Raw genomic sequence first — 17399 nt, forward strand, 5'->3', positions numbered from 1 at the left:
TATGCCCTTAAGCATTGACAGTTTGTAACCTGGCAATTCACTCACCTAGAGAAAGAGTCAGGACTCCCAGAATACTAATACCTGAGTGCAGAATTTCCTATTCTACAGCTTAATAAGTAAGCTAAATACTCAGTGAGAGGTTGTGTGAAATGAAACTGTACAAGGAGAGCGCAGGAAAGGTTCACTACAGTACAGCAGAATGCCTGGATACGGTAGAGCTGTGGGCCAGCCTTCAGGCACCAGTGACTGTCCCTCTTGCAAACCAGAAAAGAAACGGAGAAACGATACTTTTGAGTTTCCTTAACTGAGCAGCTGGCAGATCTCTTTGTGAACATAGCATAAGAAATCCACGTAAGAAGCTCCTCCATAAATACTCTTGTCTTCTACTAGGAACTGTCGGAAAAGCACCTCTGCCTGTTCCCGTTGTTTCACTATCATCAGCTGAAAAGATGAGACACACATACTTTTAGGATACAGTCTTACTAAAAGGCAGTACTGTTTTCATGTATCTAACACCTTATGCTGTTCAGGGACAGGGGAACCAAAACATTCATTAACCTCCACATGTCTGTAGCTGTGTTTATGAACATGGGAGAGAGACTAGTGTCAACTGAGGTTTGCAGGATAAAATGGTAACCTTTCAAACCGACTAACTCTGAAAATCTCTTTTGATTAAGAATTGAGCACATTTGAGCACAATATGTGCTGGAGCTCAGTGATGTACAGGAAAATTCCTGATATGTAAAATCTTTTACAGGTATCAGTAAGTTTTATCAAGTCATCAGTGTTCTTTTCAACAAGCATGAGGAATGAGTTGAGGTAGGCAGAAGTTACCTTCATAGTGTAGGGCTTTTGGCTCTGGATGTGCTCCAGTATTGATTTAATTTTCTTAGAAAGTGGATTGTCCAGGTCAGGCAGTGATGTCTGTTCGAATGAAAGGATGGCAGGTTGTTAGATTCTGGTCACATCTTTTATCAGCAGCTAGCCTTGTACGAACTCATATTTATGATGCAACTTACTGTGGATTTCATTCTAAATGGGGAAATGCCATTTCCTTCACAAAAATATGTCTCATCTATCTCACCTTAAAGACTCCTCTGTCTAAGCCATTTTTAAGTTGAAAGTAATCATTATATGAAAAGTCATTATCAGGAGAAACTTTAACTACTGCAAAGTGCTTTGTTCCACTTTTAGTATACTCATCCAAAAGGACTTTAATATCTGCAACAGTAAAAGTTTAAGAAAGTTTAAACGCGTTGTGAAAACTTTTGTAAGTGTTCAGAGTGTCAAAGCTTTTCATCTCTGTCTACTCACAGCCTCCGTGCTGATGTGTGCAAAGGACGGCACGTTGAAAAGCCCTTGGATGAGCTCTGGGGGCGCGCTGCCTCCCAGCCACAGGAACGTGCTCAGACCGTTGGCCAGAAGAAAGGCCCCTCCTTCTGAGAGACGTTCCTCAGAGCAGCGAACAGCAGCCGGGATACGGTCACTCTTCAGATCCAGGCTGTGCTGTGGGGAAGAAATACACAGAGTTGCGGACTTGGTGAACTACAGGTGACTCAAATTCCACTTAGATACTCAAAAGCAACTATCGAAAGGTTTAGTCCACCTTGGTGGTTCCTTTCCAAATTGGAGGAACTGGAAATCAAATGTTTTTTTTCCAGTTAATGCAGTGTGCAAAGGGAGACCTGCCATAAGTGGGAAGACACTGGCACAAGGCGGTTGATCTTCAGTAAAGCTGTCGTCTTTCATTCCACCAGGCAAAAACCCTGCTCCGAGGACAACACGGTCCTTAGGGGGTGCTGATGGCAATGTTAACTCCCCATTTTCCCTTAAACTGAGGTTCTACACTTCCTCTGCAGTTGAGTTCAACTAGCAACTGTATCACTGTAAAAATGTAATCCAGCGTGCTAGCCCAACACTTGGCCAGCAGACAGAATCTTTTTAGCACATGCACAACTGCAAAGCCACAGCATGCTGGGAGCAGTTTTGCTGAAAATGAAAAGCTGTGCCACCACCGCACTCACAATTGGCAGAAGCTGAGGATAGAAGAACAGCTGCGTGTCAGCCACTCCCATGGACATGACCAGCTGGCGATGGTACGCTCTCTCGTCAGTTGGGATTTCTGGTCTGCCAGTGAGCACGCAGCTCTTCAACAGGCAGTTCATGTACACGGGCAGCACTTTCATTGAGTCTGGAAGGATGAGCTGGGAGGCAGAGAAAGAGCATTAACCAATAGATCCCACAGGCTGCAGAACAAGAGCTGGATTTTCAGACACTGAAATAATCCACTGCTGGTTTTCTTTGAGTAAAGAGGGAAAAAAACAGAAAACTTTTTTATATGTGCCGTTGCAAAAGAGATGTGACAACTCGGAATACATTTCATAAGAACGTAACAGAAATTATTTGCCTATAGGCTGTAGTTGTTGTCTTGGGTGCTGTCATCTCCCTGTAGCCCATGCTCAGTTTTAGATGCTAAACTAAAGGAGAGTCACATAGGAAAAGTGGCTGGGAGAGGACTGAGTTCCGATGGGTTTTACCTGGCTTACTGCTGACGGGCTGGCACAGCTCTTCTTGTAACACGCCAGCATGTGAGCCGTCTGAGTCACCAGGATCTCTCTGACCACCTTGAGTGGCTGGCTGAGAATGGCTTTAAAAGCTGCAAACACAGAATAAAAGAGCACGCTACAGATGGATGTGTACTCTGAAAGTATCGATATTATGCTAGCTCCTCATTTTACTGCCTTGAGGTCTGTGGCTGTTTTTCATCTCTCTCAGCCAACATCTTGGAGGATGCTTTTTTTATTCTTGCCCCCCCCCAAACCCAACAAACCTCCAACAATTTGACTGGATATCCATTTCTATTGCTACTTCTACATACAGTTTTGCGCATTACATGTTTCTAGCTATGTTCATAGGCATTACTTCTATGGCAGTATGTCTAAAATGTTTATCTATTTGTCTTTTCAATCTTAAAATGCTTCAAGAGATGCTGAGGCTTGGAACCGCATGTTAATAAAGCAGACTTTCCCACTAGGTAATCCCTTCAGCTCCCTTTCCTTCCCCTTCCTCTACCCCAAAGTAAAAAAGGAAACCAAATGGGTCCATGATAACTTTACCTGACTTAGCAAAGAAGTTGATAAGTGCATCGGTCTCACAAGTCTTGTAGACGTCAGTGAACTGGGAGCTACAATTTAAACCTATATTGTGTATGCGAAGTCTTCTTTGCCCACTTATTGATGTGTAAAGAACAGCACACTGCAACAGAGAAGCAAATTACCGGTCAATTTTAATTTTAAAACAGAAAGCTGCCCTGTGCACTGAAGGCAGATAATTACTTCTTACCCATTTTCTTAGTTGTGCTACTGTCACCAGAGCCTGTGCAAGCTCTGGCTTGCTCCCACATCAGTCCTACTGCGTACCTTTTTTTCTGCTCTTGCTCACAACTTCATGACATCACTTGCCATTAGGTTTTTTTATTACCTGAATTAAGGCTCCAATGTCTTCGTTCAGTTTGTCATCATGTTTGAACTCCACTGTCACGGCCTTGTCACAGTCAACTGCTGCCATCTCTACATCAGTGGTGTTGTTCATGTAAATGGCACCGAAAAAGTCTGTGGCCCTGAAGCCTAAAGCCAGATGAAACAAAACAAACATAGTCTTTTATTTAGAAGCGGCAAATAAACTCAACATCACTTTCTGTCTTCCTTTTTATGGTCAGTTTAGCTTACTGAAACAGGATCGATTTTCCCTCTGGGATTTGTGGACTGAGGGAGTCCCACCAACTGCCCTTGTCAAGGACATTTTTTGGCAGTTGAGTGAGGGCGAAAATGACCCTGAGACCACGCGGAATCTTTTGTGCTGTTCTCTCGGCCACTCTGTGTGTGTATGTGTGTGTCTCAAATACCTGCAGATGAGGTAACAATGAATGCTTGAAAATAGACACAGTAATGTCACTGGAAGTATGAAAATGGAGAAATGTGCGCATGTCCAGTAAACCCACTTTGTTACACAACTTACCTGCAGTCCAAGACGCATGTGTAGCGATCATGTTTGAAAATTAATTACTACAAAGGCATATACAGGAAGAACATACTCCTGCATTTTATCAGTCTGTCCAATTACTTTCCAAGAGGTACATAATAAAATTACAACAGGCTGATCTTACAAGTGATCTGTACGGCATAATACTATTTAAAATTATATACTGTCAGATGCATTCACGTTTAATTTTCATTCCCAACCTGCACCATTACCTGTACTTGTCCGAACTCTCATTATTGCATCAAATCCAGTCTTTTTTCCTATGTCCCTCCTGAGGTCACTTAAGAACCGAGGGCTGTCAGCCTCCAGCTAGAAACGTAAAGCAAAAGCAAAAGTTCAGCTCGCCACAGGGTGGAAGCACCGGAGCAGTAATCTGACCTCTTCCCTCGCTGTGATACCACCCTCCCGCCTTCACATCAGCACCTTCCACATTTAACATCACTTGTTTCCTTTAGAAAGATATAAACAATGTTGACTGTTGTTTTGTTTACAGACACATATCTATGCAAGCATCCACCAACTTATCTCTAGGCTTGGACACACAGAATTTCTATTCAATCAAATTGTCTCCAGTGACATCTGTTCTTGCACTTAACCTTGCAGCCTCGCTAGGATTTTGACACAGCCTTAAGAATTGGAGTAGCTTTTGCCAATTTCACATAAAATGCATTTGCAAGTCAACTCCTGACACAGAGAAAGTCTCTTACTCCCCAGACAGATTCTCATGAAATTTTACACAAACAAGAGTTGTTACGGTGTTTTTGGGGGTCTTTCATAAACATTTTTATCTGTATGTTCAGGAGTAATTGGGTTCTCTGCTCAGATGCCAGCATGTTTAAGTAAATGAATTTAATTTTAAGACACAAACCATCTTATTACTGTGCCAATATACATATTGAGCCTGATCCGCGCTTGAACTTTATCCCCTGGAGTTTATATGTAAGTTTTCTAGAATCACGATACTTTTACGTTAAATGTTGAAGCATGCACCAAAATGAAAACCAACAAATCCCTCAGTGTAACTACCTGAAAGGCAGGAAGTGTGCATCACTTACCTGGAAATTATTGTACTTGTACAATGTTCCTCCAGTGTACATTGTGACAAGACCCATGGAGGCTACATCCACATACTGATTTGGGAAGAGGAACAGATCCACACAGCAGCCATTAGCCACACAATCCCTGGCTAAGGCCTCGTAGGAATTTACTTGAGGCTGAAAGAGTATTAAAAACAAGTGTCATAACATTAGATACTGTCGGTAGCCAACCATGAAGAAAAAAAGATGAAGCGGAAGTTTTAAGTGAGGAGTTGGCCTCAATGAAAAAGAATTTGACCCTGCCCACATACTCATATGCAGGGAACCCACCAGTGCATCTTAGAGAACTCCATCCCCAAACAGGCAGGTTTTACCCTGCTTTTCCTGAGTGGAATTATTTGCTGCTCTACAGTGATTCAACTTTGGTGTTCCTGTAAGGCCAAGACCAATAAACCTACCTCATCAAGGCACAGTGAGAATGGGAATATTATATAAATAAACCACACATCTTTGTAAAAGAAAATTGATTAAGAAAGATCAAGCCTGTATTTAAGAAATACAGCGTAATAGGAGTCCCTTGTTAGCTCAGAGCAGAAAATACCTTTTCTTTATCTGTATTGAGTAGTTTTTTGTCATCTCGGTTTCTCAGCTTCCCTGGTGCTTCCGCAGTTGGCAGTGAAGAATGGAAGATAAACAATTTTCCAGCACATTCTGCAGCCTGTTTCAAAGGCACCACATTGGCATATTTATTACAGCTATGAACAACAAGCCTTATTTTCATACACTGTGGTATCTCAGAGAACACTGTAAACTTTCTGCAAGTTGCTCAAAGCTAAATAGTTCATTTAGAGACTGAAAGCTTGATGGAAGTAAGTCCCAAAAGAAAATGAGAATTTTATGTCAGTAAGTAACTTAATCCAGCACATAGACACGTGCTATAACAAACAATAGGTATCAAAAGTACTAAATCGGATAAAATAAAAAGAAAATGTAGTTTAACAGAAAAAATTATTTCTTTCAGTTCAGGCACACTAGTGTCCACCACATTTTTACAGACAAGCAACAATTACATCCCTGTACCAGAATCCACATTCAAATCGACACTGAAATGCAGCAGTTGGAAGTGATCTATAACGACCAACTAATCCTTCAGCCCACATCAGGGCTGACCAGAAGTTAAAGCAAAGTGAAATGGAAGCTGATTAGCAATCCTGAGGTCTTCAAGTATTGAAGAAGTTGTGTGAAGGTGAAGGGAAAGAAGGAGGAAAGTGGGATTTGTCCTTCTGCTCCAGACTTAACCACACATGCAGGTTAAATGTGCAGTACCCAGGACTAACTACAGCTTTGGTACTCTTTCTCCTCCAGATCTTAAGATATTCAGAAGACAGTCCAGATTTCAAAAGAAGCTACAGCATTCTTCTGGGAAAACTGGAAATCTCTTTGCTACAGCAGAAACACAGCTGAAGACAGTATCTTACTTTCAATAGAGATGAAATTTCACCTCTAATATTTCAGGCGCATTTATCTTTAATCATGAATACCATTTTCTTCAATTTCTTTTAAGAAGCATTCTGCTGAAGACTTATCAAATATCTGTTTGGCATGATACACATCAAGAATTACTAACATTGCTTTTGACAAATTTTCTAAGATGTATACATATAATTTCTAAAAGTGTATTAAAATCAATCTCAAATAGGAACACAATCCATTTTATCCTTTTTAGACAAGAATTGTTTTCTTGAGCACAGGATATATCTGTGTGTATTCATAACTCACAGCAAAAATCCTTGCAAATTGTAGCTTTAAAATACTAAGCTAAATAAAGAGCTAAATTAAGAGCTGCTTTCTTTTATAGCCAACATAAAGGGAAATTTACAACTATGACCAAAAAGTTTGTTTTGCAGAAGTATGAAGGAAGGCCATTCTGATGGAAGCAGTTACCAAACTTACGTTTTGTACGCATACCTTCTGGCAGTATATGAGTAAATAACAAGAGAACAGGTATTAATTAAATGTTTAAGAAACAGATGTGAGAAATATTGTGTATTTTTGCTTCAATAATATACCTTCTCAGATAAAGCAACTATTTGAAAACACCACTGGCTGTTTTCTGCCCCTACAAATCTCGTGGTGAACCATGGTGGCATTCTTTTAATTGGCAGCATTCCATGGAAATGTCAGCACTTCAGAGGATGCCCCTGACAGACAGAAAGCAGCTGGGGATGCGTCTTGACCTGTGGATTCATTTTCAGCTGTATCCAAGCTGTGAGAACTTGTCAGTTAAGTGGAAACCCTCCAACTCCCTACGCAATTCAGTCATAAATATCTCATTTTGCACAAGAATTGGGAGAAGCAGGAAAATAGGGAGGGCAAAACCGCATCTTATACTGACTCTTCCTGCCCTTCACACACACAAGGACTGGATAACTGCACAAACATGCAGAGTATCTATCAGTTCTGTGGCAGTAACTAAACACTCTTTTACGTCTCTCAAACGCCGAACAAGAAACCAGCTCCTGCTGCTCATCCTTTGCTAAACAACCATTTTCTTTAGAATAGGCTCTAGGGACTGGTTTCCCTCAATAAGCAAAATCTGGAAACAGCTGTTAGGCTTGTCAGGGTTCACGTTTTGACTAAAGCAGTTCAAATGTACTGACAGAATAACAGAACATTAGTGCTGGAAACAATCAGCGACTTTTTTTTCTAATTTCCCATTGTGATTTGTAGGAGGACTCAGGACTGGCTTTTAGGAAACGGACTTTCTGCACCTCATCAAGTCTTACTCTCATTAAAGAGCTGCTTCTCGTACAGAGAGGAACATTCTAACCTTTAGCGCCTCCATGCCAGCCTGGATAACAGGAGCGAAGATGGTCTCACTCTCGTTAGTGTCTGCAAACATCTCTGGAATCTGGTCCAACAAGCTATGAAAGACAAAAGGATTAGTGTATTCGGGATAATCCCCAAACATACCTTGTGACACACCAAGTCTTCACATAGGAAGAAGTTTTCCATGCAAATTTGTATTAAACAACATATATGAATTTTGATTGCTCAATTTCTTAGTATTCCAGCCATAATAAAAAGATACAAATTTTAAAATTCTATGAGATGCATTATTTCAAAGCTGGTAACATAAAGGAACGTGGAATAAATAAAATCTAGCCAAAACGTAATGAGTTCTAGTATGCTGTAAGGACTAAAGAGTCCTTAGATCATATCCAAGTGTGCATCACACAAAGCACTACAGGGAAATCATGAAACATGGCACAGCTCTGCAACAATGTGTGCACAAAACAGCTCAGCAGGACGCTTTAAAAGTTTTGCTAATTAACAATAAGAGCTAAAGATACATTTCTGAAGAAATGCACCTGAAGATGCATGATTTACACCCAGCCTAACCAGATTTTCAAATTCAGCACTGGGGAGTTGTTGACAGCACCTTTTATTTGCCTCAGATGTGACTTGAAGCATCTGCTGGCTTCTAAAGTATTATAACAAATTCATGTACCCCTAGAACCCGGTTAACATGATTGACTGAAAGGCTTAATGCATATCATAAGCATTCAGATCTTATTTGCATACGGAATAATTATACTTTACTTGATAACAACAGATCGTGACTCCTGAAAGTTAACAAGGAAGCCATCCAGCAAAGGAACAAAAACTTCTCCAACATCTGAGACCACCATCATCTGAGGCTGAGCTAGGCTGCTTTTTACATTAAAGAAGTGGAGGACTTTGTTGTAAGTGACAAAACCAACTCGAATTGCTGAGGACTCTTCCTGTTCTTCTCTGTAAGAAAAATGAAACCAACTGGTTATAATTCTGAAATTCTGACCTAAGAATAAAAGCCCTTCTTTGAAATGCAAGGCTGCTTTTAGGTCATTATCTGTACTGGGAGCAAAAAGCAAACAATAACATGCCTTAGGCCAAATTGAAACAGTTGATAAAAGCAACTGCTTCATTATTTACTTTAAAAAAAAAATAATATAATTGCATCATCCCTATCAACCACAAAACCCATCCAAGCAGTCAAAAATCCCTAAGATAAAGAACAAACCACACTGTTCTCAAAACATGGAGAAGAGAGAACAGGACAATTAATTACAAGATACAATCCGAAAATCAGCTTTACACAGATTACGTTGTAATTCAGTGACAGTAATGATTGATGCCCGTTAAGAATAGTAACCAGTTTTGAATAACGTCTGGTGACTTTGGTGAGTCAATATTCTGCTTCCGCAGGACGACTTCTGAGGAGCAAAAGCTGTTAGACCCTCCATAGCTGTGCAGGAGACAGAAAACACGCTGCAGCAATTACTCATTGTCGCTAGGAAGTTCCCATCTGTGCCTACAGGAACACCGCGGACAGCAATTGCTACAGGTCAGCCTGTGCATTCTGTACGGCAACATTCAACATTTCAGCAGCCCACAACTTACAGTGGGACATTTTTTTCAGATACTGCTCTTACCTGTGGCAGTCTGTGCTGCCACACTTCACCCACTTTCTTCTGTTGTAGTTGTAAAGATTAACTGTAAATGTAGCAACTGATTGCTCGGGTAGCTCCTGCACTACTGATTCTTTTTAAAGTCTCCGAATGAGATGTCTGGATCACATGTACAGAGATACATTGAAATGTTTTTTAACTCTGCAGGTGTACAAAAATATAAAGTTCTTAACACCAGGTCCTGAGCCACCTACCTTGATCCTTTCTTTCCTACCTCTCATCACATTGCAGCCACTTCCACACGCTCACCTGGCAAAGGCCTTGAGACCAGTGGCCTTTCGGTGACACAGGCTGCTCTGCCACCCCAAGTCTTTCCTCAAAAAGATACGAGCACAGGGTGAATTCCCAGCACAGGGCTTTCACCTCATGTGGTAACAGCAGAATATTTTTGCAGGTGTCTTTCTCCAGCAAAAGAAAAACGAACTCACAGTGACTTTTGTATCTCAGCACCAAAATAAAAGTTCCGTTACAAATTGTGGTGGATTGCTGTTTGTTTTCTTTTAAATTAATATTGTTTAAACTCAGCAGATGAGTCTGAAGAATTTGAAGGGTCTCCCCTTTCTTTATTTTCTTAATTGTTTTTTTTCAGTGGATAAGAGAACTTTGGCCCTACAAACAGATTATTTAACTGCGGATCTCTGTAGAGTGCTAGCGGAGAGAAGAGATAATGTGACTTTTTTTGCGATATATGTACACTTGCTTTAATTTTTGTTCAATTTTCCCTATTCAAGCCTAGATGCTTCTAAACTGCCAACTGCTTTTTGTTACTATCCTCATGCCTTTTATTATCTTCAGTGTCATGAGCAATCCTGACAGAAAGCTCCGAGATGTTCAGGATAATATCAAACACTTGTGGCTCCAGGGTAATCTTCAGTGACTTCAGAGCTGGCGTTACATGGGCATCTGACCAAGTAACCCCCGACTCTGGACTGGATTTTGTTTTCATGCACAGAGACCCCAGAAGGATATATGAGAAAAGATTTTTAACATCTCCCAGATATATCTCAAGAAACTTGTCTCGCAACCTTCCTCACTTTGCTCTCTCCATTTTTTGAGTCTGTTCTCCCTCTGCAAATACCGTTCTTTGGAATGCATTCTCTTTCTGCACATTCTTCAACGCTTTTACAGGTCTTCACTGAGAAACATCTTGTCTACCTAATTGCTCAGTCTTTCACTACTCTCTACTACATATGTCTGCGTTATTTAAACTTTAATAAAACCAATAATATACTGTACAGAAAACTATACTAAAATAATACATTATTACTGTCTAATGATCATAAAGCAGAAGTTTGTCACCTACAAGATTTGTTCTCAGATACGTAACAGGACAGAAAAGTCTCACAGCAGAGCAAGAAGATTTAAAAGTTTTACTAATTCACAATAAGAGCTAAAGATACAAAGGATCAACACTACGGCTTTAGAGACTTGCCATTCTTTAAATTAAAAAGGGAAATATCAAAACCAGAATACGACTGAGAAAAGCAGTGTCACAGTAAACAGGACTACAGCAAGTAAAGTCAAAATTACAAGCTGGGACTTAGCCGATAATACCACCAGAGTTAACTACAAGAAAGGAAAAGAATGCAAGCTACATGTGCAATTAGTATGACAGATTCTTTCCATTTATATAGTAAATCCAGACATCAAAGTTTAAGAACCGCCAGCAATGTTAAAATTAACATTTGGTTACTATCACCCTAGAAATGTCTGTACTGTAAATGTTGACATTTTCTGTAGGTTGTTTTTACCTCTCAACATGCAGAACTGCACAGGAACTGCAGTGGCACGAGTTAAACAAAGCATACTTTTGTTTCTTTACCTTGGAAGTTTATCCAGCAGAGTCTTCAGCTCATCACATATGAGTTTAACTAGGCCGCTGTTTACGTTTCGGTATGATACATCAATCATGAAGATATAAGCCGGCGGGTTTGGAGGCTTGTTGTTCTACCGAAAAACAAGATCATTCACAGGGAAAATTAGACAGTGTCCGGCTCTGTTGAAAAAACTGACGGGTGGTACCATAAGGCAAGCTAAACGCAGTGTTCGAGTGTTCGAAAAAATGCCATGGGTCACAAAAAGTCACTATTGCAGAAAGCTGACATGTAGCGGGTAAAGTCTAGCCCTAGAATAAAACATTATTACTGGAAAATTGCATCCTAATGAAACGTGTAAGGGGTAACAGTTTATTAGATAAGATGAAACACAAGCATTTCCTGTTGGAATTCAAGCGTTTAAACAAATTTGCCGTTTGGCTTTTTCCTGTACCCTTACTGGCTTTGCATTCCCTGTACCATTTCATTCTATGATGCTTAAACTCAGGTTTTGCTAGCACTCGCCTCCAGTAACTGATTTCTAACCAATCTGGAGACAGAAAATACAACTCAGGTATTGGACCACAATTAAAATATCCCAGTTCTTGGCAAGACTAAAGGGTGATCATCTGCATCCTGTCTGTCTGTCTTGCTGCCTCATGCTCCGATACATTCCAGACAGCTGAACTGAACTTTCAGGAATAAGCTGACTTTATGTAGGATAATTAAAACACAAGAATGGAACATTTCATGTATGTAACTGCTGTGTACATAGCAGTGACTTGGGCTGGTATAGATTCCTTTGGGAATTCCACTTATTTGTAATGTAAGTAGCATAGAAATTGTTACAAACGCTACTGACACAAGTTTCTGTAAGTAAGAATAAGATGAAGGGATTTTTGCTTCCAAATAAAGGAATTTAATGCTTAGAGATGTACCCAGGAAGATCATATAAAGCTGTCCTAGTTTGACACCTCACAGGGTGGGAGCGGTGCGGCGGCTCCAAGGTTTCTTTCTTCTCTAATCTATCTAACATTGAATTATCCCTAGTCCCTGTCACACTTTAAACAAAACTTATTATACCCTTGATCTCACTTCATTTCAACGACGTAAATCAGAATTAATTCCTGTGAATTAAACCCAGGTAGTATGTTTAAAACTATCCTCTTTACTGTACTTGGATTCTAGATTCAAAAGCTGTATCAAGCACTACATCTAAATTCTTGTAGCACATCACCATTTATAAAGAATCCTTGCGTAATTTCTGACAAATATATGGTAGAAATGAGGACTTGTGCTCTTGCCACATCAGCTTAGCAGGAGAGCAATAATGCAAACCAGCTGTTATTTGTTAACATTTTTGTAGCTGTTCATCCTTGTCATTTGATAAGCACAAAAGGAAATGACTTTTCAGTTCTGCTCTTAAAGTGGATTTATAAAAGAATTAAACCTTTGCAACTTGGAGCAAAATGAAAAACGAACTACAAAATAACATTACCATCTCTAATCTAATTTAATGAGTCAGCATTTGCAGCATGAGTATTAATTTTTTGTAATATTCTCATAAGTCTACGGATGGGCCTCTGCAACAAGAGGACAGACCATACCGGATGACTGATCAAGGAAACTCCCTGATTTAAGCTGTATGGCAAAAGCCCTGCACTGAAGGATGCACTGTGAGGACGACTGCATCACACAGGGTTACGCTCTGGAGTAGAGAAAAAACTGTGAAAATGACACCGAGCCACTCAGTACACATGAGTTTTCAAAAGTTTAGCTGCCAGAAATCAGCAAAGCTTAACTAAATTTGTTGGAGCTACACTGGATGTACACTGAGGATCTCACGCTGTATTTCTGTAATGCCTCACTACAATTCTCCCCTGCTCTGGGTTTTAACTCAGATTTCAATAAAATCTATATAGGCCATCCCAAGGATTTCACAGGATTTTGGAACAGTACCCTAGTGAGAAAGTAGAATTAACCCTGTTCATTTTCTTCATATCAGCAATAATTTGATGGTCTGTGGAAGGTACTGACATCTACTTCAAGACTGCAGGATCCAGTTGCCTTTCCTAACCTTATCAGGATGTCAGTTCCATGGACAAGAAGGAAATTTTGCCTAATTTCAACACAGACAGAAAAACATGTCCATACCATGGGCAGATACAGTCATACTTGCAGTTTTGTGAAATGAGCTGGAGTTTGAAAAGTTCAAGTAATTTATGCTTTAGGAAGTATCAAATACAGTTCTCTTACAAAAGTAACTACAAATATTTACAGTGTCTTGAGCGGGCTTTGGACTGAGTTCTTCAGTAAGTTAGTATTAGAAGAGAGAACCCATTCCAGTGCAACTTAGTGGTCACAGAACACTGACACTTGCCAGGAAAAGATTACAATGTCAAATACCCTTGCGAAAGTTTTCAATATTGGGAAGGCAATTTAGGCGTGCATCTGTCTTCAAAATCAACAGAAGACATCTAAAATGCAACAGTGCATCAGAACTTCAACTACATTCTCTAACGCATCCCCTGGTTAAAAGTGGTGATGGGTGACTCCCCTGCGCTACTTGTTATTCTTACTTGCTAGTCTTATACTGTGCAGCACAAAAGAACAAAACATAATAATCTTCACACAAATAAACACTAAATTCTCTCCATCTATCTACATTTTTCTAGAATGTTCCCAGACTCTATTATTCAGCTTACAATTGCGTTTACTCCAGAGTAAGCATTTAAAGTATTTTGTTTGTTTTGACATAAAATTGAAAATTAGTTTGCACACTGGCGATACTCACTCGGCAGTAATCCAAAGTAGCAACATATTCATAAGATCCCAGAGACAGCTCGGGCTTTTCATAGTGGTCTACCCGTCGGCCAACGTGGTCCAGATGTTGAAAGAAGAACGGAGGGACTAAAGACCAACAGAAGAGCAGGAGAAGAGGTTGTATTTCAGGGCGGAGGGGAACAACAGGACATCTTTGAACAGATACAGTGTACGAACGTAGGCTTCTCTGTTACTGATCAAGGGAAGAGTTTAAAGGCTTATCCAGGTTGCAGCGGGATTTTTTCCCAACATTAGATTATAGAACCCAACCTAACAAAATCCTGTAACATTCTAGCAATGCCAGCTCCTTTTGTATTTGGAGGATGGGGCATACGTCCCTATAAATGTCCATATCCTCACACCTCTACACTGTCAGGCTCGAGCAGGTAAAACCGAGTCAGGTAATTTCCACAAGCAAGAGTCTGACACCCTCAGTATACAGATTCAACAGTGACTATTTTGTGAGCAGACACAGGCTACTCACAGCTTCATTCCACTCGGCGGAGCAAGAACTCTGCAGAAGGGCAGCAGTAAAACTAGCACTCTTCCTAAAGCCTGTACTGCTTTTTTAAAACCACCATTTCACTGGAAATGGCTCTATTGTCCAGCAAGGTGCTTTGGGTCCATTATGCTGGGAATCTTCTGCACCTGGACATAAAAGCTGCAGACCCCCAAAGCATCAAGAGATCAAAGCGAGTTTGCCACCAACAACTTATATACAGCTTGTCTAACGGTTAGGAATAGTCACCTCTGGATTTTAGCTGCTTTTTCCTCCATCAACATACAATTAGAATGCCTACTTTTCACATTTTTGCCTGTAAAAAGTGTATGTGTGTGTGAGTAGGGGGAATATCTACCTAGTTTGTGGGCCATTTTCAGGCCTCATTAAAATGTGTTTTTTTTTTAAGTGCTTTCTGACTTAGATGAAGACTGTAGTAACATAAAGCATTATTTAAAATCACACTGCAACTTACAAGTCTTTCTTAAAATGTTCACAATGCGTTTCTCTTCATGAGAGTTTAAATTGCTAACAAACTATGAAATCTGTTATCTGCTACACTTGCACAAACATTTGAGAGTCAGGCAGGAAAGAAGTTGGAACAACTCTGTCAAGGTTCACATTTCAGAGTTGAAAAGATTACTGTATTAGGGAAAGCACTACACCGCTGTGATCCAGCTGAGGAAATCCAACTAGATACAAATGTCTAGAAAGGTTAGTTCTGGCAAAGACTTGGGATTTAGCCAAGAGCACAAGAACAGTTATGAGTCACATGCAGCACACTTGAACAAATATGGCATGGTATCTTCTGTGAAAACCAACACTTGTGACAGGAAGATTAATCGGTTATTTAACCATTGCATCTACAGTCATGGACAGGACTAGGCTAACATGGTTCCAAATATATGGGTTTTGCTGGACATTTAGATTTCTTCAAGAAACTTGGTTTTTGCACACAAAAGTTGCTTTCATTAACAATACAAACAGCTTTGTATCCTATCTTGACATACCATTTTAAAATAAAGTTTTGATTGTGTCATGCTGGAATTCATGAATCAGCATTACTTGTCATACATTTATTTTTTTTAAACTGTATGGAACAAATGCTTCTATGTACTTTTCTGGGGTAGTGGTTTTTTTAAGTTTGTGAAATAGGCCTACTTACTCTCTCTCACTAAACTACTCTCACATCAAGTCCTCAAGAAATTTTTTAAGGAATATAGTTTCCTTTCACTTTTTTGAAATTTGTACGAATCCCAGATCAGAGAAACATCACTTACCATCATTTATACAATTGCAAAATCCACACTGGTATCTTCTTCCACCTTCAATAAACTGCATGAAAGGACACATGTAAGCTTTGCACCGGTTGCATCGGATTGGTCCAGTCTCACCATGGTTTACAACATAAAGAGGTGTCTACGTAAAGAGATACATAAAGTTATAAAAAAAAAAGAATGCAAACCTGAAATCCAAGTGAGCTAGAAAGCTACTGCCCAGACTTAACTTTTTAGAAATCACCCGATCAAGAGATCATTCATAGTTCAGCCCAAAATCTGCAGTACAGTTGGCTCAATCACAGATCCCCCGAAGGGCTGAATTTCCAAGTTCACAGTTACAACATTTATCAAAAAGACAGTAACGACTCACACTAAGAGCCCACAAAGTTTTGAAAGCATCATAAGTTGAAGGGCTCCAGGCTGATTTCCTCTGGCAAAGGGTTTCTACATTTCCCTAAGAGAAATCTGCTAGAGTCAGGTATTTCGCCTTTTCTGGCAGATTGAGCCAGACATCTACTGCTGTTGATCTGTTGCACAAGTTCTCTCAACAGGTATTTGCTAAGAAAGCTCCTAATTTTTTGTCTTAGAGACTGCCCGCCCCAATGGTCCCATGTTACATGCTCTACTAACATTTAAATGTCACCGGGATCACCAGCTAGGACAGGAGATTTAGAAGAAATACAAATATTTATTTGAAGGGAAGTACATGCAGCAAACAAATGCAGTATCTTAAGCATTTTGTCAGTTTAATTACACTGACCATGCTTGCTTACAGCCTCTGCCAAACCCCACAGCTAATGCAAGATATTTTCCAGATGCCTCTCTCAGCAATTCAAAGATTTCGGTAATTATACTTAATGTTAGGAAAGTCATACTTGAAACCACTATAAAAATGGACGTTTGCTCAATTATTTGTGAAACTCGATGTTTTGTTGGTGTTTTTTTTTCGTAGCCCCTTCAATTCCAACGAAAAACCTCTGAATGTAAGAATAAGAATAAGAATAAGAATAAGAATAAGAATAAGAATAAGAATAAGAATAAGAATAAGAATAAGAATAAGAATAAGAATAAGAATAAGAATAAGAATAAGAATAAGAATAAGAATAAGAATAAGAATAAGAATAAGAATAAGAATAAGAATAAGAATAAGAATAAGAATAAGAATAAGAATAAGAATAAGAATAAGAATAAGAATAAGAATAAGAATAAGAATAAGAATAAGAATAAGAGTAAGAATAGAAGTCCAGAGCTGGGACACAGAAGAGATTTGTACAGGAAGAAAAAACTGACAGCCTTTGAATGTTAAAAAACTACCACTAACATACTAATTTTTTTTTAATTATTATTCCACCTCTTCTTACAGAATGAACATATTTAATGTATTACTCACTTTA

General features: G+C 39.5%; 1 protein-coding gene across 1 annotated transcript in view; it reads right to left on the minus strand.

The window, feature by feature from the left end:
* Positions 1-300: 300 nt before the first annotated feature.
* SEC24D (SEC24 family member D) overlaps positions 301-17399 on the minus strand; it is a gene marked incomplete at its 5' end in the record, with an annotated part of 40040 nt that continues 22941 nt past the window's right edge. Inside the window, 15 exons of the mRNA XM_009865441.1 lie at positions 301-441; positions 835-924; positions 1315-1506; positions 2025-2204; positions 2538-2656; positions 3117-3255; positions 3481-3626; positions 4254-4350; positions 5097-5266; positions 5679-5796; positions 7909-8002; positions 8682-8873; positions 11412-11536; positions 14198-14313; positions 16006-16144. Of these exons, the coding sequence (XP_009863743.1) occupies positions 301-441; positions 835-924; positions 1315-1506; positions 2025-2204; positions 2538-2656; positions 3117-3255; positions 3481-3626; positions 4254-4350; positions 5097-5266; positions 5679-5796; positions 7909-8002; positions 8682-8873; positions 11412-11536; positions 14198-14313; positions 16006-16144 (2058 nt within the window). The remainder of the gene's footprint in view (positions 442-834; positions 925-1314; positions 1507-2024; positions 2205-2537; positions 2657-3116; positions 3256-3480; positions 3627-4253; positions 4351-5096; positions 5267-5678; positions 5797-7908; positions 8003-8681; positions 8874-11411; positions 11537-14197; positions 14314-16005; positions 16145-17399) is intronic.

This window comes from Apaloderma vittatum, unplaced genomic scaffold, assembly GCF_000703405.1.
Source record: "Apaloderma vittatum isolate BGI_N311 unplaced genomic scaffold, ASM70340v1 scaffold4670, whole genome shotgun sequence".
NCBI classification, from domain to species: Eukaryota; Metazoa; Chordata; class Aves; order Trogoniformes; family Trogonidae; genus Apaloderma; species Apaloderma vittatum.